Raw genomic sequence first — 26,267 nt, 5'->3', positions numbered from 1 at the left:
CCACAAGCAGGCACTTGTTATATGCATTATTTTCTATGGTTTCCACACTTAGAATTTTAATTCTGAAAGTCAAAGGTCAACTACACAGATTTCAACAGCATCCACTTCATTCAGTATGCAGAGATCTAGTTTGAAAGTGTGCTTCTCTCATCAGTAGACAAGAGAGGACATTAAGAGTCTGTTCCCAAAGTTACAAGAATCTGATGCCACTGTCTTTTAGCACTTCTGCAACCCACTATTCCACAAATAGCCACTTTGTGCACTAACAGTGTTATAGCCTCTCCTACTGACCTGTAAAGAAATCAAATCCTGTGCCCACTTATTCCTACTGACACAGTACATCAGATGACATCTGAAGTGCTTAGTACCTATTAAGACTTTATTGTGAAAACTTCAGCATTCTGAATTCAGCTGGATCTATACAGCAAAGTTTACACTGACTTAAAAGCAGACAAAATCCCTGAAAATTTTCAGATTAAATTCTTTTCAGAGGCTCTACTCTCCCTTATGGCTGTGTTAAAAAGCTAGGAATTGGATTTGGTTTTTATCCCAACTCTAGGTGTGATAATTTAGGTGAGTCACTATCTTCCTCATGCCCTATTTCTCCAGCTATATGAAGGGGAAGTCACCTTTTTAAGGTACTTGGAACACCCTGTGGGTCTTTCCCCACCTTTCAGTCACTCGAGACTTAACTGTACTTGGTGCTTTTCCCACAAAGGAATAGCTATAAAAAGAAAATGTAATCCAGTGGGAAAACAGCTGAAAACAATCTGAGGATTGGTTTCCATGCTCAGATTTGCCAGGAGCCAGAAGAGGGACCTTTAGCCTCTTGACTTTCAGAGTCTGTTTCCCCATTTATAAAGTGAGGTTTATTAAATATTCTTTCCTGCAAAAAGTCTTTGAAAAAGTGAAAAGTAAACAAAGGATCAAGAACATGGTCGCCTTGTCAGTCCAACTTCTTCCTGCACCTGCATTACAACAACCTTTCACATACCAGTTTTTGCCCTCAGGGCCTATAAACCTGCCCACAGAATGCAAACAAGATGTATTCAGTGAGGTACTTTCCACCTTCATTATTCAGTGGAAATTTCCAGGTTATATTATATATATTTTCTAGAATGCTTAATGTTATGGTGTGTATATATGCTTTGTAGCTGGAGTGATTTTTGTCTCCCTTCTGCAGCAAACAGGCCTGCACAGACTTCACCAAGGTCAGCTATGCTGAACTTAACAGTGATACCAAGTTCCTCTGAAATTCAGACTTGTATTTATAACAACATCAGAGTTCAAAGCACAGTTATACTACAACTCCAGCTCTTCACTCAAACTCAATTTCCTGAGCACTATACCTTTTCCCTCTCCTTTTACCTTGTTGAAGCCATCAAAAACTGATTATGCTCTCTTTTCCTCTAGCATTTCCCCATCACAGAAAGGCCTGATGACCAAGCTAACACCTGGGCCTAAAGCAAAAATTAAGCAAAAATGTCAGAAGATTTTAGTTGTATGTTAGGCTGAGTTAGATGAGCAATGAAGAAACACACACATGAACATTATCAGAGTGAAATTTGATGGAGATTTAAACCAGCATTTCTTTCCCTTCAGTACAGCATTCTAACAAGACAGCATAGAATAACAAAAGGAATGAGGACTCTAAGCAGTTGTTAGGGTGTCAGCTAGGAGGGAAAGCTATATTTTAGTCCTTTCTATACTGTTAGCGAGTTTTCAAGGCAGACCTGGAAATAACAGAGGGAGCAGATTCTGATAGTTGGACATCTCTTCCCCAAACTAAGGCAAAGTACTGTCTTGACACCAAGTCTGCAAAATCTTTCTCTCTTCTTGCTTTCTTTTTCCCTCATCCTTGATCACACAGTGGCTAACACACCACAACAGATGCCCCCACCCAATCAATTTCTCAGCACTCTTCTAGAAAAAGTGACTTGCTTACACCCTTGCAGAATAAAGAAGAAACAGAAACTGGCATTCAGCGCTCTTGCCATCATCCTTTCATGCAAAGGGTAGACATTACCACTGACACCATTCCAGAAAAGTCCTGTTCATTTAGGCTCTCATCCCTAGGGACCAGCTCTTGTGCTCTGCATCTTGAGCCTGCACAGGGATCTAATGCACAGCATTTCCAACAGCCTCAGTCTGCATTATGAGAAACATTCTTTTACAGTAGTAGCTTTATGTTTGTAAAATAAGGAGAAAGTACCTCATTGCACACATACTTTCTTATGTGCGATTAAACATTTGGTAGGAATACATATAGCAAACAACACAACAGAGACTGACATCCTTCATTGTTATTAGTCACCTCCTCAGACCAACTGCAGGTTTGCATGGAGAGAAAGGAAAGGAAGGAGCCAAGACAAAGACACACACAGGCTCAGGAGCTACTGGTGATCCTTTAGAGGTGCCCAGAGAAAAGGAGTAATGAAACTGTATTGCTTTTTAGGTGCTGAATGACAGTACCTCAAATAAGAAAAGAGACTTAAAAAAACCCAACCCAACCAAAAACCAAACAAAACATTAGCTGTAGGCATACAGAGTGTGTGCATAAAAGAGAAGGTTATAACCTTTCATTAACTCAGATTCATCTGAATAGTTTTTAATATAGTGAACTCTTACTCACCCTGAAGGCTAAGATCTTGCTATGATTTACCTCAAAGTAATTTTTGACTGTAAATACTAAGTTGCTGATAAAAATGAGAGATTTAAAATGTAAGTGCTGACACAACCCTAACTACAGAGTTCTGCACAGCACAGTGGCATAGCTATAATTAAAAAGACAGCCTACATCAAGTAAAAAGCTTCACTGAAAACCTTTTTAGCAGATCAATACAGAAATCATCAGTAACATCTCAACAGGGAAGATAAAGGAAAAAAGAGGTTTCTTACGGAATTTAGAAAAATTACATCTATTAATAAAATTTCTTTTGAAGTCCATGGAGAACAAGTTGTTAACCTTACAGTCTGATTCTAACATTATCTATAAAGCATAACATATCATGGTCAGGGGCGCCTCACACTAGACCATGCTGCAAAAGGCTCTAGCCAACCTGGCTTTGAACACGGCCAGGGATGGAGAATTCACAACTTCTTTTGGGAAACCCATTCCAGTGCCTCACCACCCTCACAGTGAAAAACTTCCTTATATCTAACCTGAACTTTCCCTGTTTAAGTTTAAACCCATTAACCCTTTTCCTATCACTACAGTCCCTGATGAAGAGTCCCTCTCCAGCATCTTTGCAGGCCTCCATCAGATATTTGTTTCTCTGTTTTTCTTACATTGCAGTATTACTTGCAAAGACAGCTAAGGTTGCAGATAAAACACTACTAGAACAGGAATAAAAACAGTACTGAGAAAAGTATTTTTTGAAAGCTTCAGAACAGAAGCTTTCAAAAAAAAGTGTAAGAAAAAAGTCTTTGCAATCACTTTACTAAAACACTGAGCCGAGTATAGCATTTAGCTTATGAGGATGTAACAGGTTTTTAAGCAACTCAGTGTTGAAAGAATGGCCAGAACAGTTCTTACTGCATCAGCTTTATTCCTGTGCCCCTGAATACCACCTACTAAGGCTGGAAGTGAGCAGGCTCTGAGTCACAGCACAAAGTCCTAAACAGAAAAGTCTGGCAATCTACAAAATAAAAACGCATTCACAGGAACATTAAGCTATCAGTAGGTAGGAAGTTTCTTGGAGGGCCTTGCAAACCAGTCACACAAAGCAGGCATATTCATTCTTGCTCCAAGAATGTGAATCTCTTTATTGCTGTGATGACATTTCACTCCCTATGGCTCATTGCTGTCTTGTGTAATTTAATGAGTAAAAAGCAACCTTTGGGGGGGGGGGGGGGGGAGGAAGGGAAGAGGAGTTATTGATATTGTATACAAAGTTGGTTTTATTAAAATTGGCAATATTTAATTTGAACCCCAGAATATCACAGTCTTTAATATTACTAAGAGGGCTCCCTGTGTTGTAGCACTTAAAATACTATTTTTTAAGAGTTAGTCTACTAAAAATCAGGATTTGCAATGTCAGCCTGCTGGGATGAAGAAAAGCTCTACTATTCTGGTAAACTGTCCCAATTAGGACTTTTCGGGAAATCTCATTTATTTCTGAAATCGATTTCTCCCCTCCCTACATTCAGCTTTGAGCAAAAGGATATTGCAATGGTTTTGCTACCTCTTACATTGCTGTTATCTTGATAATGACAATATTGATGACAGTAATAGCATTTTACCACAAAATGTTACTGTTTGCTGGGTTGCCATCATTTTTCCTGTTTTGCCAACAGCAGGAAAGAAATTATGTGATGTGGTTTAAAAAAAAACAAAAAAAAAGTAAGAGAGAAACCACTTAGGCTTGATAAAGACCAAGGAAATTTGAAATACTAACATAGGAAGAAGGAATCTTTAAAGAGTTATAGATGACAATGCAACAAAAGCTGGATTAGGTCTTTGTGTTACAGAACAGCCTGCATCAAGAGAACAAGTGGTATGATTTAACTCTGAACACGATTACTGTTGAGCCTCAAACTCGGGGTTACGGCACAAGTGGAATCCTGTGCTGCGCTATGCAGATGGTCTGGCTACAGAATCAGAGTGGTTCCCCTGATCTTAGAAATGTCTCCTGCTTAGTTCCTCAGCATAGTCTGTTGTCTCCCACACACAGAAGGCTTCCTCCCTTCTTGATTCTGCACCCTCGCCACCATCTCCTCATTCAAACACCACCAAGCAAGGTTCTTACTTCCAGATTATTTCAAAGAAAATGTCTAATGCTATTTAATGTTAAGCTCATACCTTGAGGTATTCACAGTCCATTTTACGCTCTCCACCCTTATGATTATGCTAACCTCTCAACCCAGAAAGTAGATATAAGATGGTACAAACAACGACGTTCCCAAAAACACCTATCAACTCACTCAGGTGAAATACTTCATGCCATTGTTGCGTGTTACTTGGTTTTGTTCTACCACAAACAAAATATGCAAAGTAGGCATCTCCACAGGATAGAGAAGCTGGGAACTTTTAGTCTTCAGCATCTGTATGACAGAGCATTTATATATGAAAATCCATTTACAAAAAGAATTAAATTTACCAAGGGTCTTGACCTAAAAAAGCATAATTGTACTTTTTTAATAAGATATATCTAGAGTTGAATTTTCTCTTCAGTTTACTTACAGCTTTGATATTTTTCTTTAATATACATATATATATTCTATATATTCAGGGAAACATTGCTAAGAATATATATGTATATTCTCTGTAGTGCTAAGTTTAGCCATGTGGGAGTTACCAAGTTTCTTTTAGAAACATCAGGGCGCTATCTAAAATGCAGAATTATGATCACAAATTTCATTGCTTAGAGGATGAAGCCTGACATTCATATCCCAGGTAAGTTTCCAATGATACCAATTTGGAAGCCTGCAGGAAGCAAACAAGAAAACACAAATCCCAACTATAACTCGTGTGTGCGCATTTTTATATACATACACTGCATGCCATTTGCAAATGAAAGAAAAATAAATCCCTGTAATTCAGCACCTATTCAAGATTCATATATACACAGAATATAAGCGCAGTGGCTCACAGCAAGGTTTTTCACCTTCTGATAAAGTTCCTGCCTGCTTCTAGTTCTTAATTCCTTATAAGTTACTGATTCTCCCCTTAGTAATCCATTTTTAGCTTCCTCAAGTCTTCCACCAATTTGATGCAGGACTTTTTGATTTTTTTCCCTTCTTTTTCAAAGCATTTCTTCCACTAGTGGTACTTTTCCACTTTGAAATGAAAACTAAATATATAAGAAGGCAGTAATAGCCATTCTTATAAAATGAGCATGTCTGACAAATTTTGAGGTGCAAGATATACCATGCATCTTTAATTCAAGGTAGGTTTAGAATAGGCCCTAAAATGACCTGCAATTGCCAGTGAACTACTATTTGTTCCTACTGAAAATACAAGGGAGGGAAGCAATCAATCAATCTGATCAATTCCTCATTAAGTAATCAGGTACAGAAGCCTTCAGCTCATCTGGAAGGTCAGAGAGAGCGAAAAATCCAGTTTACAAAATCATTACCTTTTGTCTTTAGCTACACAGGTGTTCACAAATAGCTAAGAGCTTACTTTCACTCCACAACTCTGCATTAGAAACAGACTTTGCTTACTGCCAATATCCCAAGCCTACTATATCAGTTAAGAACCCTAGAAACAGCTTTTAACCTAGCTTTGCTGCTTCCACAGTCATGCAGAAACTCTCATTCTCTAGCCTCACTTCTTCAAACACCCCCCAGTATAATGCAAACAGGAAACATTACAGCCCGACCCCCAGAACTGCTTCCCTGCTCAGCCATCTCTTTCCCCGGAAGCATCTGCTCCCCAGAGCAAGCACTGGCCAAGTGAAAGAGGAGACCCTGCTTGCCCTGCCACACACCAGCTGGGGAGAGAGAGCTACTTCTGCTTTCCATGGAGACTGATGATGCCATTACAATGTATGTTGTCCATGTCCAACTCTTCATCCAGTGCTACCTGTAACACTGTAATTCTAAATCAGAAGGGAATGTAGGTCTGTGCTCCATTTCCAGAATGGAGAGAAAATGTAAGAACTTCTCAAACAAAAGACTGAAATATTTCAAAAGGGATTTTTTTCACTTAATCGTAGAATTATAGAATGGTTAGGGTTGGAAGGGACCTTAAAGATCATCTGATTTTTACAAAGAGAGCACTAAACAGAAGTACAAGACTTTTATTGGTAGCAAGCATTCACAATGTGGTAACACTTCCAGTTTCCCCAGAAGCTAGCATGGCTACATTAAACAGCACAAAAACATAATACTACCACATTTCAGCAAAAAAAAACCTAGACTGGTTAAAAATGGTGGTTTTCTTCCAAGAAACAGCATTTTGTCAGTGTTTCTCTGGAAAACACCTCTAAGGCTTCTGCTAAGGCATGTAGAAGGTATATTAGCAATGTTGGCTTTTATAAAATCAATGTAATTTTCTCATATGCTTCTTTAAAGTAAAAAATAAAGCAATCTAATTTGTTGAAACATTTCTTCAGCGTTCATTTTGGGAAAATTTTAAACATGCAACATTTTAAGCCTGCAAAATCATCCACTAAATCAATTGCACAATTCAACCAATTCTGGCAAATGCTAAGGCCTAATTAACAAGGTTAATTTTCAGCAATGAATATACAATTTAAGATAAAGGCAGTTTCTCTGCAACTTTAATAAAGGCTTTTATTATAATGTTTAGCCTAATGTTTTACACACTCAGTTTTGTTCCTTGACAATTTCTTTAGAAAACAAGTCCTTTCCAGGCATACTGTAGCAGCTCCCACTGCAAATATCTTATGGCTGAATAAGAAAACAGCTACCCTCATTTTATATCTGGCAAAGAGCTGGCTTTTGTTAATTATAGCTCCACTTAGGTGCCTGTACCTGAAGTAACATGCTGTTCATAAGGTATACCTGCATATCTGCCCCAGACGTGACTGTGCAGTGGGAGCTGGGAGCCCACAGTAAGGGTGCAGTGTGTGGCCATGGGCACCTTGGACCCAACATGCACTAGAGGCACTTTGACAAGTCTCCAGCTGACCTTTCAGACTGCTAAATCCAATTTCAATGATTCTGATACTACTGTTCCATTAGTTCCATTACTCCTGCTCCATTAGCGTAACAGTACTCCCACAGCACATATTCCGGTATTTACTATCACTTCAGTAACATTTCACTCTTAACAGAAAGGCCCTTTTCTCCTCTCTGCCTTAGCTATGTTTCATGGAGCTGCATGTTTTGCATTGCAGTTTTGTACACAAAATGCTACTATTTTACAAAACAAGCCTATTTTCTCTGAAACAAAAAAATTGTAATTCTTTCCAACTACTTCCCTTAATAATTTTAAAAGCTTTTTCTCTTGAACTTCAGAACACATTTCATTAGCTCTTTTCTCATTGTGTTTAGAATCACAAAATACAACAGATGACATCAACTTTCTCAAATACTTTTATAATAATACATCATCATGGTGGCAAAATTCCCATGTACTTATAAACTACTCTTAAAATGTATAAAAAATAGAAACAAACTATTTAAGCTTATTTTTCCTCATCAAGTTAACTCCTTTAAATGGAAGTGATTTTTAATTGATCTCTCTCTCTACAGCTAATAGTTGCATTTCCTAATATGTTTTAAGACAATTTTAAGTAAACAGGTGAAACACTGTAAGACTGTTGCTTCCACACACAGCTTTTTTAAAGTCAAATCACTGAACTCAATAATCACTAAGTAAATGCTGCAACCGGAGCTCAGTGAAGTGCTACCCCCATACCATCATCACCACCCTAGAACAGTACTCCTCTTCAGGTTCAGAAAACATGCTTGGACTCATTCTGCTACTCCAAAACAATGCCCAGTTCTTTCAGACTGAAAACACATATTGTATGCTGGTAAAATAGGAATTTGGGTTTCTTTTCACACGTATAAATTGGTGAGATAGAAACCTATTCCTACAAAGGCACTCAGACCCATTTCACAACACCAAACAAGCCACACTACAACAAAAACCCAAACCAAACAGCTGAGAAGAAACTGAACTACATGAACAAATGCAAGTATCTTCTCCTCATTAAGATAAAGGTGTAAAAAATTCAAGAAAAGAAACCATTTTCTTTTAGTTGGCTTGTCTGAGGTATAAATGGAAAACCAAAGTTGAAACCTATTGGTTTAAATCAAATATTTCTTGCTCTTTGGTTTTTATCAAGTGAGAACTTGTTGAAAGATAGTAACTTTTCAGTTTAGTTTAATCATGACTAGTTTGAACAATTTCAAATCCAGCCACCTTGATTTACTTCAGGCCATTTAAATCACTGCATATATATGACAACTTGAGAAATCTTGGCTGTTAGTTATTCAATCACTTATAGTACACAGCATATCAATGTCCTCAGGACAACGTGAGTGCCATTCCCTAAATTTCTGTATGCTGAAGTTATCTTTTGACTGCTTCTTATTTTGAGGTCCAATTGAGACACTTCTACTTCCTGCTGCAAGTTTTTCCTCATTCAGTTTTCACTTCAAAATTGAAAGAACAACAATTAAAAGCTACTTTTCATAACTCCATGGGTTTTTCTGGTTTTACATTTTCATTCTTGTGTGATATGACACATAACAGCAAAAAAACATTGAGAAGGGCATGTTTATTCTTGCACAATAACTGGTAAGAACTAAGACTTTATTGAAAATGAAAAGAATTAGGTATATACAATTAATGACTACTGTAATGCACTCTGTGGTCATATAACTCTCCAATTAACCTGGAAATTAATGGTGTACTACATTTCTTAAAAGCTCTAAGAGTTTAAGACAATTCAATTTTATCAGCCTAAGACAGCTTGGTCCAAAAGGTAGACCCAATTAAGCTCCCCAATTTCATTCACTGGATTAAATCTCCTAGTGACTTCTTCTACAGTAAAATCTATATACTGATACAGAGTGGGTTTTGTTTAGTTCAGTTTGGTTTGTTTTTTAATTAGAGACAGATTTCTGTTTCCAAAGCATAATATATGAAAATTATGACATTTAATAGCGATCCACAAATAATTGTCGCATACTCTGCTCTAGGCACTGACCTGGAATACATTTAGCACAGACAAAATTCTCAGGAAAACCATAAAGCACATGCATTAATGTGTTTCAAGTGGCTATCAGAAAAGGGGATAAGTTGATATGCATGAAGTTGACAAAGACAATTTTGACTTCTACACAGAAAGGATTTTACAAAGAATCCCAAATCTGAAGAGTCAATATTTAAAAAATTCAATGAATTTTCAATGATACTGCTATTCTGACAAATGAGATGTTACATCTTTGAGCATACAGCAGTTTCAGAGGAACTCGAGGCTGCAATCAAAACATCCATTAGAGTGCTCCACGTTTCAGAACAAGCAAGCAAGTGGTTGTCAGTGCAGCCAGTAAATCACCTGATCCTATTACAAAATCAATTACTGCAGCACATTTCTATTGCTACACAACCTGATAATGGCAAAATGATATTGGATAGTTACTGCAAGGTCAAAAAAACTGCTAAGAACATCTGAAATTTGTCTTTTTATCATGTAAGTCCAAATTATACATCACCCTTTTAATGTATAGTGAAAATTTAAAATATAGTTACCTTCTTTGGCCGATTGAGACATTCAATGGATAGTCTCTGCAACTGCTCTGATGTATGACTGCAAGATAGAAGATTGGAGCAGCAGGTTGAACAGCCCAGCCTCTTCATTAAAGAAGAAATAATGCTGCAGCCACAGCCACACATTGACTTGCTCATCAGATGAGTTTATTCTTAAAGAAATTAGGACTCGTACTGTCCCATAAACACTCAGAATTGGCCAGCTGCCTCATTCTGCAGCTCCCTGGCTGAAATTATGACTGCTAAACAGAAAGGGAAAAGGAAAAAAAAAAGTTTCAAAAAAAAAAATGTCAGCCAGTCTCCTCAGCAAGTAATACTTCCCATTTAAAAAACATGTTCATTCTTCCCTCTACTCCTCTGTGCAAAGTAAGCTCCGTTGAAAAGAGGGGCAGCTGTTTAACAGAGGAGTGAATTCCGGGGTGGCAGCCTCTCCAACCTGCTTGCTGACTACTTCTTCTGTGGCTCTTGTCACTTCCAGCCTGTTTCACGCTGCCCACAGCGCAGCCTGCCCAGCCTGGGTCCCGGCCAGGAGGCTACGCCAGCAGCCCACAGCCGGGAGCCCCACCCCGCGCGGCCCCACGCTCGCCCACAGCATCCTCCGCGCCGGCGAGGGCCTCCGTTCTGCACGGCTGCGGCACTCAGCACACGTCCGGAGCTGCCAACCCATTGTAATGCCTCTGCTTCAAAAAGACCTTCTAATTACACAGGAGAACGACGGGACCTGTCTGACTGCTACACTCCCAGGCCATTCGCAGCGTCTGAGAGGAACAAAAAATAAACAGAAACTCTTCCTGAAAAGTCAGAATGTGTGAGAAAAATACTGCCCAGGTGCACCAGCCATAAGAATGGCTGCTACAAAGCTACGTGAGTGAGAACAACACTAGGAAAAGCCAACAGAAATTTAAACCTGGGAAGAAACAAGCACGAGAGAATTTATAGTAAAATGTCCAAAGGTACCACAACCAACTCTCCAAGTAAGTTAAGAGGCAGGTCATATTAAGCTTTAATAAAGTCCTCGAGGACCCCTTAGCTCTGAGAAAAGGAAAAAAAAAATAGCAAAACTAAATCAAATGAGCAGTCAGACATAAACAGGTCTTCTAACCTTTAAAAAGAGGTATACTCTGCTCAAAATATAATCTTGACTGCCCCTCTAGTTTAACATATGAAAGTAACTTACTCCTGGAACTGTTTTCTCACTTGCAAGAGATACTAATACAATAACTATATGCTTCTTTTTCCTTTCCATAGTGGGAGGGGAAAAAAAAAAAAAGAAAAAGCAAGTCATATTGTAAAAAGCTCACTTTAATTGGTTTAAGATGGTATGTGATACTACTTCTGAAAGCAGAAGGTCTCACATTAACAAAACTGCTTACAGGATAATCTGACTTGAAATAATTGTCACACTCATAGAGCCATCAGCCCTTGTTCAACAGCATACTCTCTAGCAAAAGGTTAAACAAAAATGCAAGTGATGTGAGAGCAGCTGAAATGAATAGTCACAAAACAACTTCTCATTTTCACACTGCACTGAAAGCTAAATTTCGCTGCTGCTCTCTCTCCCTCCCCTTTACTCTCCCTCTTTCACCCTCCCCTTTCCTTGGTTTAAAGCTGAACTGAGCCTCTCCCTTCACCTTGCTCTGCCCTTTTGATATTCATGTTTCTATCCGATCCATTTCCAGTGGTATCTATATACAAGCATGCACAACAAATTGAACATTAATTAAAAAAAAATCCCTTTTGGTAGATAAAGACTACAGATGCAAACAAGCAAAATAATGCAGTAACCTTTTACTTGCCTGCTGGAGGTACTGCCTGCTGCATAGAATTTTAAATCCTCATCTGCAGATGCAATTGAGCTGGTATTGCCAAGGACTTTGCTCTTCCTGTGCTGATTCTACACAACTATTCATCGAAAGAGCACATTATATTGAAATTTAAAGTAATATCAGGTGAAATTATTTGAATGGCTAGAAAGGAAGCAACTTCCAAGAAAAGCAGCCATAGCTCTGAGCAGCCACATTTCACAGATCTGTCAGACACATTAGTGAAGAAATTCTTATTGCTGATGCGTGCTTGCCAGCAATATGCAGGATGTGGAAGCAGAGAGCTAATGAAAAAAAATTAATACATGGATTTAAAGTGCAAGGATCATGCTCCAATGCTCAACATTTCACATGTCCTGCATACCACAAAAATCTCTTTTCAGAAGCATATACTGTTCATAGAGCTAAGAAAACACTGTTAAAAGCAAGCCTTGCATCTCCCTACTTCAAACCCTGGTCTCTCTGTAGACTGCAGATCAGTTCTCCTATAAATACTCTTACTGTACCTGTATATCTGATAAATAGAAATACTAGCTTTTTCCTTTGCCAGCATGTAGTTAAGGTTAACACAGATATATAAGAAACAGCCTAAAGGAAAGCATCAATATTCAGGATAATGGTTTTGAGTAACAGGGTTAGGAAGTACAGGAGGACCTCACTAGAATTTGTATTATTCTTGGAAGAGCCAGCAGCAAAGCCTGCTATTCATTATTTATGAATTTTTCCCCTCCTCATGTCAGCTTCCTTAATGTACTATTGATCTCAGGGCACATGCAGATAAAGCCAGTGGCTGACAGACGCACTTTCAGAGATTAAGTATCTGTAATATATATTAATATTTTTAAGAATATCAAAGTCATTTCACTGTGGGATTAGTTTTTGTTATTGACGGAGAGCAAAACTGAAGTCCCACTCACAGTGACATAGGCAGAGATGAGCAAATTTCTCACACACACCCCAAAGCATGCTGTAGTATCATTTAAAACATGAAGTCAAACTTGCTTAAAGTTTACATTGGTGTTGCCACTGTATTTTGTTTCTTTTACTTTTCTAGTGCCTTCTCAGCAAAACCTTCCCAACAATGTTTCACCTGAAATTGAACTTGCTTCCTATGTATCTTTTTTGTTACTTCCCCGTTTCTAATTAAAGCATTAAATGCATGGTGTTTTCCATAAAATTCGTTAACAGGGCAAAGCCATGAAGACAACATCCTCACAACCAGCTCCCTTTCAGAGTAGCAGCTATTTTTAGCATTATATTAGTTCACGTGACTCCCACAAACTTAGTCAAATCCAAACTTAAAAACATGGCAGGATTGTTTATAATTCTAAAGGAACATTTACCATACTAACAAAGATTTCTGGCAATATTCTTCATTATATGCCACAGACTGTTTTTATTTATATATATATACGCATACATATATGTATGCGTATATATATATATACCTATAAAGGCAAAGGAAAAATTAATTCTCACTAAGCTAAGGCCATACTCTCCTGTATGCAAAAATCTCAATGGGCAAACAGCCAGACACACTCTTAGTTAAAGAGCCTGAATGAAATATCACTTTGATGTAGGAAGTAGAAAAGACAATAGACGTGCAGAACATATACCTCACCTAGATGTTTGCAAGGATATACATATGGAAACAGTATATAAATTATGAAACAGTTACTGAACAAATAATTAAGTACATACAAATTTCAACTGAGGAACTCATTGCTACAAAAAAATTCTTGCCAATTCAGAGCAGCCCTGTGGAGAAGAACTTGGGAGTGTTGGTCGATGAGAAAATGAACGTGAGCCAGCTTCAGTGTGCGCTCAAAGCCCAGAAAGCCAACTGTATCCTGAGCTGTATCAAAAGGAGCATGACCAGCAGGTCAAAGGAGGTGATCCTGTCCCTCTGCTCTACTCTTGTGAGACCTCACTTGCAGTACTGTGTGCAGTTCTGGTGTCCTCAACATAAAAAGGACATAGAACTGTTAGAACAAGTCCAGAGGAGGGCCACGAGGATGATCAGGGGACTGGAGCACCTCCTGTATGAAGATAGGCTGAGGAAGTTGGGGCTGTTCAGCCTGGAGGAGAGAAGGCTGCGTGGAGACCTCATAGCAGCCTTCCAGTATATGAAGGGGGCCTATACGGATGCTGGGGAGGGACTGTTCATTAGGGACTATAGTGACAGAACAAGGGGTAATGGGTTAAAACTGAAAGAGGGGAAGTTTAGATTGGATATAAGGAAGAAGTCCTTTACTGTGAGGGTGGTGAGGCACTGGAATGGGTTGCCCAGGGAATTTGTGAATGCTCCTACCCTGTCAGTGTTCAAGGCCAGGCTGGATGGAGGTGTGAGGTGTCCCTGCCCATGGCAGGGGGGTTGGGACTAGATGATCTTAAGGTCCTTTCCAACCCTAACTATTCTATGGCTCTACAAAATCAGTGTAGCACATGCTTAGTAATACATCATTAGGGCAAACCCACTACACTACATGCAATTCATTGTAAAGTTTGAATGTCTAAGCATATTGCTAAGATCTAAATACAACACGCAATATACAGTAAGACTCTCAAACTGAAAAAAAAAGAAAAAAAACCACACAAAAGCAACAGGCTTGTTACATATCTAGAAAACTGCAAGAGAATGCAGCAGAAGCTACAACTCTCAAGTGTTTAGGAGGGAAGATACTTTCCACAACAGATGAACAAGTTTTAAGACAACTCTCTGAAAGACAGTTGGAAACACCAGAGACCCACATGGCTTGCAACACTGCCGGCCAGGTACCCTGTTTTATCTGAACCCAGCTTCACAGTCTCAGAAAATAAATCCAACATGCAGAACCACCACCAACATTATGCTTTTCAAGTACAAGAAAGCAGGCTTTTTGAAATTATTTTTCAAGTAATGATGATAGCAATCAGAATGAAATTCTATAGATCTCATTAAAATAAGAAAAACTTGTAGTTCCATGAACTAAACCTAAGTTAAGTATTTCTTCATAATCTCAACAGCTACTTTACTGGTACATACAAAGGACTAAGAATTCTTTCACATACCAGTACACTAGGTAAATAGGTAAAAGATAGCTTCTAATTGAAGGTTTGCTACTGGTAATAAAAACTTCTAAAAACTCTCCACTGGGAGAAGCAGCTTTAAAAATTAATCATCTGCTGTGCTTGAGATGTGAAAATGGTCTTTGGCTGTTTGCGTTCTCATCTCAAAGACAATAAAACAAAACAAAGATTCAAAATTTAAGGAGAAAAAAAACCCTCCACAACAGACAAGTACACTGTCCTCTGCAACAGACAGATTTCAAAGCAGCTGATGGAAGGATATAAGCAGCAATGTCTAATTTCACCCAAGACACAATGTGACAGAAGTCGTGTTTTTTAGGTTGTGCAGCTTTTCTCAAGGCCCCTTCCTTCTGTTTGGGGTGGGGAGAGATGAATGGGTAATCAAACTTAGGCTCATTCTTTCCCCCCTTGCACAAGAGGCTTCACCAAAGGAGAGAAAAAATGGGAGACTTTCTGCTCCAGAATTGTGCAGTTTGCACAAGCTTATGCAGGACAATCATGGCACTGGCTGCACCTCCTAAGGCCCCCATCTCCTACCTGACCCCTTTTATTGATGACTAATTTTCTAATTTGCATAACAAACCAGAGCAATAGCACCTCTGGCAAGAAACCAAATGGTGGTACTTGCCATCCTCCTCCTGTGCAGCACAGGCACACGACCCAAACCCTGGTTTCCAAGAGCACGAAAGCACTGCAGTGCTGGGAAGTTTGGGGCCTGTGTTTCACACATCTGCTCCAAGTTAACAGTCCACGTAACTGCTGTTCTAATTTCTTATCGCCATTCACTGCAGGAAATGCTGTGACATACCCAACTAACTGAATCCGCAAACATCTCAGTATAGATACATGATCATTAGCCTTCCAAATTAGAGGCTCCCTTTGCCTAAAGTACATGCACACTGCCTTCTCATTAACTCCATGCTGTGCTCATATTTTCAGTATTCATCTTGCATGCTGTCTGTCTACCTGGACTCTCTGTTGGAGAGGAAAAAAGGTGATGGGATATCAACTTGTTCTCTGTAATTTTGTAAGAGCCACTCCATCACCTAACCAGATACAAGATGTGCCTATTCACATCACATTTTACCTGAGACACATACAAGCTGCATTTCTTTGTCTTAACTTTGTTACGGCACTCCTTCAGGATGAAACATTGTTTGATATTTATTGCAAGTTGATGCAACAAGAAGAAAAAGTTGTTCCTGTGTATGATTGAAGTGTTCTCTGCCTTTATTGCAGGCAAGCAAAGAAACAAGGCCTGGGGGAGAAAGAGGGTAGGGTAGGGTAAGTATGGATAGCATTTTTTTGACTTGGGGGATGTCCTCCAGCCACTGTTCTTGTCTCCCTAGCTAACTCCCTCATACTTCACTCCTCAGAAAAAGCATGCTTCATCTAGGCTGACCACCTCAGTAAAAGTCACTCACCTTCAACAATTCCAAGCATCTGCTAAAACAGAAGTCTAGGGAGTTTTTACAAGGGCATGTAGTGACAGGACAAGGGGGGGTGACTTTAAACCAAATGAGGGTAGAATTAGGTGAGACATTGGAACAGAGTGCCCAGAGACATTGTGGATGCCCCATCTCTGGCAGTGTTTAAGGCCAGGCTGGATGGGTTTTTGACAACCTCGTCTACTGGAAGCTGTCCATGGCAGGGGAGTTGGAACTGGATGAGCTTTAAGATCCCTTCCAACCCAAACTATTCTATGATTCTAAATCCTTTCTACCATCTTCTAGCTGTATGAGAGGAAAAACAAACAAACAAACAAAAAAAAAACTGTTTAGCCCACTCATTGAGTATAGCTTAAGAAGGGTAATCAGTATGGGGCTCATGAGGAATGTCTCCTGAATAAGCAGGAGATGGACCAGCAGCAGATTTCTGGATACCTTTTATAGTGGGCTTAAGGACAACAGATTTCATAATTTGGCTTGGGAGCTAAAAATCACTTAGCTTAAGTAGTGCTGTTGACAGATATGTAGTTCTTGGCATTAGACCTGAAGCCTACATTTGAGTCATGAACACAGGCACCAAACTACTCGCACCAAATTAGGTATGGAGCTATTACAGCTAAACACTGGGAAATCTGCACAGGAGTTGTTCCTCTCCTCCAGTCCTCCCAAATGTATTTACAGCTTTACTGAGTAGTCTCTACTTCCCCTTCTCACCTCTTCCCTAAAAAGCATCTGCACAAGACAGTTTCTGACATCACAGGAAAACAGCTGGAGATTATGAACTAACTGAACAGTCAGTAATCCTTCAAGTAAACAATAATTCATTCTACTGTATATTACCTACTCATTTTCAGTATGCTGAAGTATTACCTCATAAGTTTTGAGTTTTAAAAGATATCTACATGTGCCTGTTTCTAAAAGCTAGTGATTTTCCTCCCTCCTTTGCAGCTTTGGGAAGCAGTTTGAGATAAGCACTTAGCTGACTGCCAACTTACAATCAAGCAGTGAAAGAGTTAATAGTTTCCCCAGAGGTAACCCTCCTGTGGAAACACTGAATGTTTCCCTCTTTCACAGCTCTTGTTTCAGGCTATCTGCTGATTTAAGAAGGAAACACTATCAATTTATGCCTGGTACTTCTTTTTAAAGGTACCAAGTGACAAGGAAGGAGAGACCACACTCCCTTCACCAGCTGCTGCAAGCACCACATCATCCAGCCAGGCGCATTTCTGGGAACAGGCAAAACGTGAGAAAGGCTCCCTGACAAAACAGCCAAACTTAGGTACAGAAATTATCATGTCCCCATGTCAAATCACACCATAAAGCAAAACCTGTAATGCTTTCTGTTTGTCATTTCAAGCATTATTCAGAATTACTAAATTCTTTTAAAAATGTAACTTACTCTTATCCATAATCTAGGTCCTCATATAGAACCACAGATAGAAGTCAGCTTTATGAAATTCAGTTTTTCAGCAATATTTTTTTGAAAATACCAAACCAAACAAAAAATAACACACCAAACCAAAATCAAGAAATATGAGATTTATTCATGTGTGAGTATAGAGGAAAGCAGACCTTTGCTTTATGGTTAACCAATCCTAATATTTCAAAAAAGAAACTTTACAAGCCAATTTCAAAGTTCAAAAGAGGACAAGAGCCTTATAAAGATCAATGTTCCCACTATATTTCATGTTAAATCCAGAAATCCAACAACAATGAATTTATTATAATCCTCTATACACTTCAGGCTTCAGGAAACAAGTGGATTGGCCTTTATTATGTTTAAGATGTAGAAAACTCAGTTGAGTGGCTGCTTCAAATAAAACTTTACATCATTAACATAACCATTATCAAGTTGGGGGTTTTTTTTTGCCCCATTTCCCCACTGAAGCCTCACCCTCCACCTACAGGCTTACAGTAAGACAAAATATTTACTATAAACATTACCTTCTGCAATAGTCTGAAGTCATTCACTGCCAAATGCGCTTTCATTGCCCCTGTGGAAGTCACAGTCCAACTCTTTCTGCACAGCCTTACCCACGGCTACAGTTAATACAATCTCTATGAGTGAGTCATATGTAAAAATGCTAGCTTAACACCAGGAGGTTATGAAAGTTTAAAAAGCTATTTTTAATTTAGATAGAAGTTCATCACAACACACAATTATGCTCTATGCCCCTGTTGACTTTCTGGAGAAAAGCTGTGGCTTCTTAAATAGGAAAAGCTGGCTCCATTTAACAGCAGAAAACATTAGCAGATGTTGATGTAACAGTATGAAAAAAATACCTTGCCTGTTCACTTTTTTCATATGAGATCATCAAGTCTGGTAATCCTAGAAGAGAAACTGCATCCTCCAGCTACAGAAGTGCAGGTAATCCAAAACTATCAGTCACAGAAAGTTGGCATTTTGCAAAACTGTACTTCCTAAAGGATACTTCACACTGCCTTAACAAAGACTCAGTGAACTTCAACTCCTAAAGCAAAACAGATAAACGCAAGGTAAACAGAAATCACATTCTTTCATTAACCTCCTCCTAACAAAATGAGACAGCAAAAAAAAAAATCTACATACATACAGATGCAGTGCAAAATTTGTTCACAAAAATATACAGCATGTCAGTTCTTGAACTGGGTTAAGTAGTAAGGAACAACCTACAAGGACGTTCCATATATAAGATGGCTATATACTGAATTTCTTAATATATCTTACAATAATATCATGCCTTCAAAAATCAGAGACATACAAAAAGAATGAAGAAATAGTTAAATCTTTTCTAAATTATCAAATATATTTGTATTTCTCAACTTATCTACAGGACAGAAAACAAAAGATAATTAGCTTTTCCCTACCTCTTTATGCCATACCATCTATTATCTACACAGAAAAATCAAAGTATTATCATGTATGAGCTTAATCTGGCAACACAGGTAACAGTAGAAGTACAGATGCTTCAATACAAGCCTTAAGTGTGTGTCAAGAGTGCAAAACTGAAGCACTCTCCATCATTAAAGTCACTAGCTAAATACACAGTACCACAGGTGTATTAACTCCCACTACTATCACATCCTAGACTTCTGGTGAGCTGGAGTAATCTAGTGTCAGTACTCACCACAGGGAAGTTCACCTGAGGCTGCTGTAGTCCAACAAGCACTGGCAACAGAATCACTTAGCTAGCATCAGAAACATACTTCACTCCGCTCTCAGGCATTTCCCTCCGATGTCATCTCTGGCCTTCTGCTGGCACAAGAATCTGTGCAGACTGCACAGACATTTGAGATGTTCTCTAAATAATTAGTTTTAACCTGCAATAGTTCTGAAATCTAGTTTGCTGCACACATACTCCAAAACTTCTAGAAGTCAAGCCATAAACTGATGTTAGTAATTTATTTCAGTAGCACAGCCTTCTTTAAAGTTCTCAAAAACTATAGCCTAACACAAGTTTCAATCTTAGTACTAGTGGTGCTTATGTCAGGTTACACAGCTTTTGATCCCTTGTTTCAAACCCCTCTCCCTCCCATACAGAGGGGAATACAGAGGTGTAATTATTCATTTAGTTGGACAGGGAAGAATAGAAAATAGATTTGGATGGAAACAACCCAGGAAAAGAAAAAGGTCACACTTCATAAAATGGCCAATCTATAGCACTGTGCTATGCTACCTGCAACTTAACATGGAGGTGGATGCTGAGATAGAGGGTAGAGGAGGACAGGAGAGATGAAGGCTACCAGGGAAGGCTGGAGGTATTGCTGTTTGAGCCAGCATGGTTACCACTGGCATTCAAACACAACTGAATCCATCTATGTCATTTGTCATACTGACAAAATCATTTGTTGCTCCGTTCCTCACTTCCTTGTCTATAAAATGGAATTAATGCTTACTATACTTAGGGTACTCCTTAGGGTAAAGGAGCTAAGGAATAAGTTATTTACTTACTTTATTGGTAATGAGGGGATAGAAAAGGAGGAATGCAATTCTTCTTGAAGACAGTGCGAGAAAAGACAGCTAATGAGAGAAGTAAGCAGTTTTCCTTCTTTTTCCTGTAACAAAAGTATAGGAGAAATAAATGTCAAGTGTTTTGACATAACAGAACCAGCTTGCCAGAGAGAAAGAAATGCTCAAATATAACAGCGGAGCTGCAGCAAGAAACATTCTGAACCCTGCGCAGGGGGAGCTTGAGCTGGATGCACTCTGATGTGCTGCACAAAGCTCTCCAGCCCGTTAATTGTCCATGGTTGCCTTTGCATTTGAGCAGCAAGTGGACCCACCACATTACAAGGGAAGAAAACTGACTTGGAACCAGCACCCTAGGTGTACAGGAGTATTAGCCATCAATCTAACACCCTAAACAGATTTTCATTATGTAGTATCAAAATAAGATTTTACTTCTAAATGATGACTAGTTCTTACACTCTAAGGCTCATTATTTTCTTGGACAAGCTTCAATTAATACCAAGATGTGAAAGACCAATTAAGTAGTGAGGTCACAGTGAGGTCACCTGTGCACATCCTGGAAGCCAAGCTTTACACATCTCCATGTAATCACTTTGCAGTGAGCAGCTAGTGCAGATAAAGCAAGCCATACGAAGTCATGTAAGGTTTAAGTTAAAATTATTAACTGGAAGCAGAAATAAGTACAAAATGATCTTGCAAAATTCACATACGATTACATGCCTTTTACCAGTTTTTATAAGTATTCAGTTTCTCTACAGTTCTGAACATCTTTGGTCCCTGAATCTCCAATTTACAAGCTTTCTTTAGAATATATATGACTTACTGGTTTTCAAACTTCAGGAAGTAGTTTCACCCTACAGCAACACCAAATGAACTGGTAAGTGTACAAGTATATGCAAGAACCCTGAATGACAACCACTTCATATTCTAGCTTGATAAGCAGAAAAAGTAGCAAAGGATAATTGAGCCAGATTCTAAAGAACAAGCAGTTTCTCATGAGATCATGACATTCTTTGCTCCAGACTTCAGAACCAGGCTTGACCTGACTTCAGAAATAACATTTCCCTTGATATACAGAAAAGTTAACATGCTCTGTAAAGCTCCAGCAATCATATTTGACCTAATTAACAGGACATCCATTTACCATTAAAAATACCACTGAAAAAAAGATAGAAAACGGTATTATAACATTACTATTATCCTCACCTACTAACTAAAGAATAGTACAAGTGGAGCTTTTCCCAACACAATTCTAAGGTGTTTACCTGCAACACAATGTTTTTCTTCAAGATCCCATTAGGTGAAGAATCTTTATATCATCTCAAGAGATGCAATATACTTAGTGCAATCCATTCCCTGCTCAGTTTTCTAAGGGTCATACTGAAGAATGTAAAACCTACAGAACCAGAACCTTAGACCAGCTGGTTTTTGTTGTTGGTCAGTTTATTTTTCAATATTCAGGAGTTGGGTTTTTTACCTCTTTTGTTGGGTGTAGGTGATAGGGAAACAATGACACCAAGACCTTTTGGGATAGTTGCCATTTAAACACAAACCTCATTTCATTTGTTGTAGCACTGTAAATAGAGTGCTTAAGGACACAGTGAAGGTGAAGTCTCAGTTTGCTCATGCTTGGTTTTGTCTCCCATAATGCAACTAAATCAATTTCAATTAAATTAAATGCTTTCGTTAATTAATCAGTATAACTAATTTATCATTTGCCATTCACACCTAAGAACTCATACACTAGAAAATTCCACCCCTCCCTTTGCAACAGCTGGTATAATAAGGGATATTACCCTTCTTCCTTCTGCTGCCCCTCACTGCAGAACAAGTTTGGCCTTACTTTCATCCTTCTACCCCATCATATTGTCAATGATGTTATGATTTGCTATATCCACTCCTCAGGATGCTCCCGTGCCTCACAAACATTCCACAACACACAAATTTTAAGTAATTTTAAAACTCTTATGCACTAAGCTTTTAAACTGGCATAAAAGAATGTATATATAATCTGGCACAAACTTTGAATTTTTCAGCGACTAAGATTTCAATCAACAAGCCATGAGGAAGAGTTCTCCCACATTGTTTCTTGAAGGTTTTAATTGATTTATCTTCAATTCAGTTTTACATAAACACTACAATAGGACTGACTTTGTCAAAACACACTATGATATTTATTTGCATTCTATGTTATATTTACTTAGTCAATAACCTTTCCCATGAAGGAGTGCCATTGTCCCTCCCAGTATTGTATTCTAACACCTAGATACGTCAGCTGGGTCCATGGCCTTGGCTCACCACAGTCCAGTTCCCAAACTCTTAACAACCTGATTTGGAATATTCCTGTTTTCAACAGTCAGCCTGTCTTTTATCACAATACTCTTCAGAAATGCCACTCCTGAATTCAACGTGGACCTTTCAGAGCACATACCTCTAACCATTTTATACACTCATTTCAAGACAGTCTGTGAGTATTAGTCCTGTGAATATTATGGCTAAGCAGCAGTGATTATGGAGCATGTCAGATAACTTGGAGCTCTTCAGGAACTCTTCATATCATCTTTAGGATCACAAAAATCACATTTTCTTAGTTTTCTGCAAATAGCTTCTAATCCTATTCACTGATTTTGCTACTTGGTTATTGTAATGAAATATATGCAATGTAAATAAGGCTTCAAGGACCAATGGACTATGTCAATCAGTAACCTATTGCACCCATTAGCCCAGACATTGTGTCAGTGAGGAGCAGAAAACACTGTATAATCACGTCTAGGTATGAACAATTCTCATAACTATTTCAAACACTTCCTGTCACAGCATTCACATGCAAGGCTTTTATTCTAGCACTTCATACAAGTTTAAAAGTTCACACAAATTTAAAGAAGCATTTCCCTTATTTTTTTTCCCAAAATAGTAATATTCTACTGAAGTTTATATTCAGCTAAATATTTCATCATCCTCCAATAGCTGGCAAATCAAAATATACTTCAAAACTTCAGTTAAAGAAACAACTGCAAGTATGTTATTAAATATTCATGTTATCTGCAATTGAAACTGAATTATAAAAGTAGTTTTCTGACCCAAACTAAATTGGTGCTTGTTTACCTTAAAAATGCTTGAATGTAGATTGCAGCAGTTGAGGAGCTGCTTCATAAGCAGCTCAGTTCACAATGCAGACAGAGATATGCTGTAATATCATTAGCAGTCTCAATTAAGACCATCCTAGCAGGGAGTGTCAGGACGAGCTTAATCCATGAACTATCCTGCAAGAGGTCATCTTTTGCCATCCCTGCAAGCCAGCAGGTCATTTTGCACTGGGGCAATGACGGCTGCTCTTCAAGTTTATCTCACTGGATGCAAGATATCCTCCGAAAGGCCATTCAAGGAAAAGGCCTAATAGCAACATTCTCCTCACCAACATTAAAGAATGAAGGGCTGGCTATCATACTAAATCAGTAGCTGCAATGTCCTCTTACACAGAGACTTTGGCAGCTAAAGAGCATTTTGCATTACGTTCAAAGTGGAGTAGTATGCATGAAGAGCCCCCCTGGAAACGTTCTTGCTGTTTTCCAAAGCAAAAAGAAAAATAGCACGTAAAGTTACTAATTTGCGTTGTTTGAAGTGTTAAGGGACAGAATTTTAAATTCAATTTGCAATTGATATCTAATTAATTAGCTAGAAAACACCCCAAATCTTTCTGTGGAGAAGTCTAATAAAAGCACAGTTTCATTTAATTATCCAAAATGCATCTAGCTCAAGATGTGAGCAATAGAAAACATCACACAAAAACATAAAAAGATTTTTTTAAAGGGAACTCCAAATAGGGAAAAAAACCCAAACCAAAACAACAACAAAAACCAACCACTATACTGATTAATCAAGTGTTACTACATCTACTTAAAAGAATCATTAACAAAAAGGCATTTTTTGAACGACTGTCCAAGGAGATCCTATTTCTAGGAAGATGTTAGCTTTCTTTCAAGAATTTACTTTTCAAGTTAAACCACAGACAACTGGAACTTGATGGGCAACTCCAACTTTGCACCTTTTTAATTAAATGTGTCAAAAATTTATTTTTATGAAATACCTTTTGGAAATAATTAGTGCATCATTTTAAGTTATCTTCATTTTACTGCAAAGTATTATTGCTGACAAAGTTTACAATGCACACAATTAATGTACCAAATAACACAAGCAGGCAAAAGGTCCAAAGGAGGATCAGAGTTGATGGATGGATGAAAGCACAGCAGTAGCAAGGAGGGATGGCATTCCTAAAGTGAGAGGGACCCTTAGCCAAACCCACCAAGAGCAGCTCCCTTTCAAAACCTCATTCATTAACTACTAAGGGCTAATGATTCATGTATCTTCCAGGAAAGCAGGTAAGAGTTTTGCAAGCCTGGTAACTGCTGACTGGCAGCTGAAGGAAAGGATGGGAAGTGTCTGTCTGTGCTCCCTTCCACAACTTTGATCTCCTGTAGGACCAAAAATCAAAGGCTTTAGAGCCCAGCCTGCTTTGTACTAGGTAGCACAGACCAACTAAGAATCTCACATAGATTCTAAAATTATACAAGACTAGTATTAACAGCAGATAGAAAAATGAACAAATAATATTTCGCAATTTTACCCTACCCTTGGCTTTACTGAGGACAATCTTCTTTCCCTATACCAAAAATCCTAAATAAGTTTATTTTTGAAAGCCACAACTCCAGTGAAGACAACATACTTCCTACAACACTATTAGCAGACAGAGCAGCTTCTACCATACCAGTGCTCAAATTTATGTGCTTGCTACGGAGATTATCAAGGTTTGAAGCACACATCAGTAATGATGCTCAAACCACTTCAGAGTTGTACATCCTCCACAGAGCATGGAGTATGTACATACTCTGAGCTGCTTGCTCTGCAGCTGTGCACACGCACTGAAGCACATCCCAGCATTCTACCCAAGGCAGAGAGACAGGAAAATGCATGGTATTTCTGATATATTCAGTGCTACAGTAGACTGACACAAGCCAGTAGAAGCTGAACCCTTGCATTAGTCCTTGAGCACTCACACTTCAGCCTTTACTACTGACTATGGTGCCAGGTTTTCATTCTGCCCACTAAAAGAAAAAATGTCAGGCAAGTTTAGACTTAAGAGATCTCAGGAGAGATCTGATACAACCTTCTATTCAAATGAGGGTTCAACATTGAATGCAGACCAAGTTGCTCAGGGTTTTGTGAAGTCTTGAAAACCTTCAAGAATGTGGCGGAGGGTTTGTACTTTGCAGTCCAAGTCTGTCGATGTACACACTTGCTTACCAATTAAGAATGGAAGAAAAAGGGAATACTGTAAGCAGAACTGAAATGGAACTCAATATGTACAACAGTCTGTGCAATTAGAAATGCAAGAGAAAGTCTAATGAGTAATGATTTTCAAAAATCCTATGCGATTTTAAACAATAAAGTCTTATATATTCACATAGTGGGTGTCCATATGCACACACAGAGAGGCTTTACATATACAACAGCAACATAGAAAAGATGTCAGAATTATATGGATTGGCACAGAGCCTACAGCAGTTGGTTTCAGCAGTCATGGTGTCTCCTCCAATGCCTCCTGGAAGCACTGGCCAAACACTTTTGAAACAGCTTGTTATACAAGAATAAAATTCACCTGCAGCAATAGTCTGAGCTAATACAGCAACAGCAAGACTGCATTTGTAAAGGTCTGATATGAAGGATGCTGCAGCAATCATGATGCCAAATGATGAGAGGTTTAACTATGTGGATAGAATATGAAACTC

The 26,267-nt window shown here is 38.6% G+C and overlaps 1 protein-coding gene across 3 annotated transcripts in view; it reads right to left on the bottom strand.

The window, feature by feature from the left end:
- Positions 1–26,267, bottom strand: part of FBXW7 (F-box and WD repeat domain containing 7) — a 172,808-nt gene that overhangs the window by 118,697 nt on the left and 27,844 nt on the right. The window contains exon 1 of one of the 3 annotated variants that reach the window (XM_031048732.2): positions 10,175–10,303. The exons of 1 other annotated variant lie outside the window; for it this stretch is intronic. In XM_031048732.2, the coding sequence (XP_030904592.2) occupies positions 10,175–10,282 (108 nt within the window). In that variant the 5' untranslated portion in view covers positions 10,283–10,303. Of the gene's footprint in view, positions 1–10,174; positions 10,304–26,267 lie in introns of those variants that run through there. One more of the 3 variants, XM_005148949.4, reaches the window with a different exon arrangement.

This window comes from Melopsittacus undulatus, chromosome 7 (genome assembly GCF_012275295.1).
Source record: "Melopsittacus undulatus isolate bMelUnd1 chromosome 7, bMelUnd1.mat.Z, whole genome shotgun sequence".
In the NCBI taxonomy this organism is placed as follows: Eukaryota; Metazoa; Chordata; class Aves; order Psittaciformes; family Psittaculidae; genus Melopsittacus; species Melopsittacus undulatus.
Note: the sequence above shows the minus strand (reverse complement) of the source record. Positions and strands in the feature narration are given on the sequence as shown.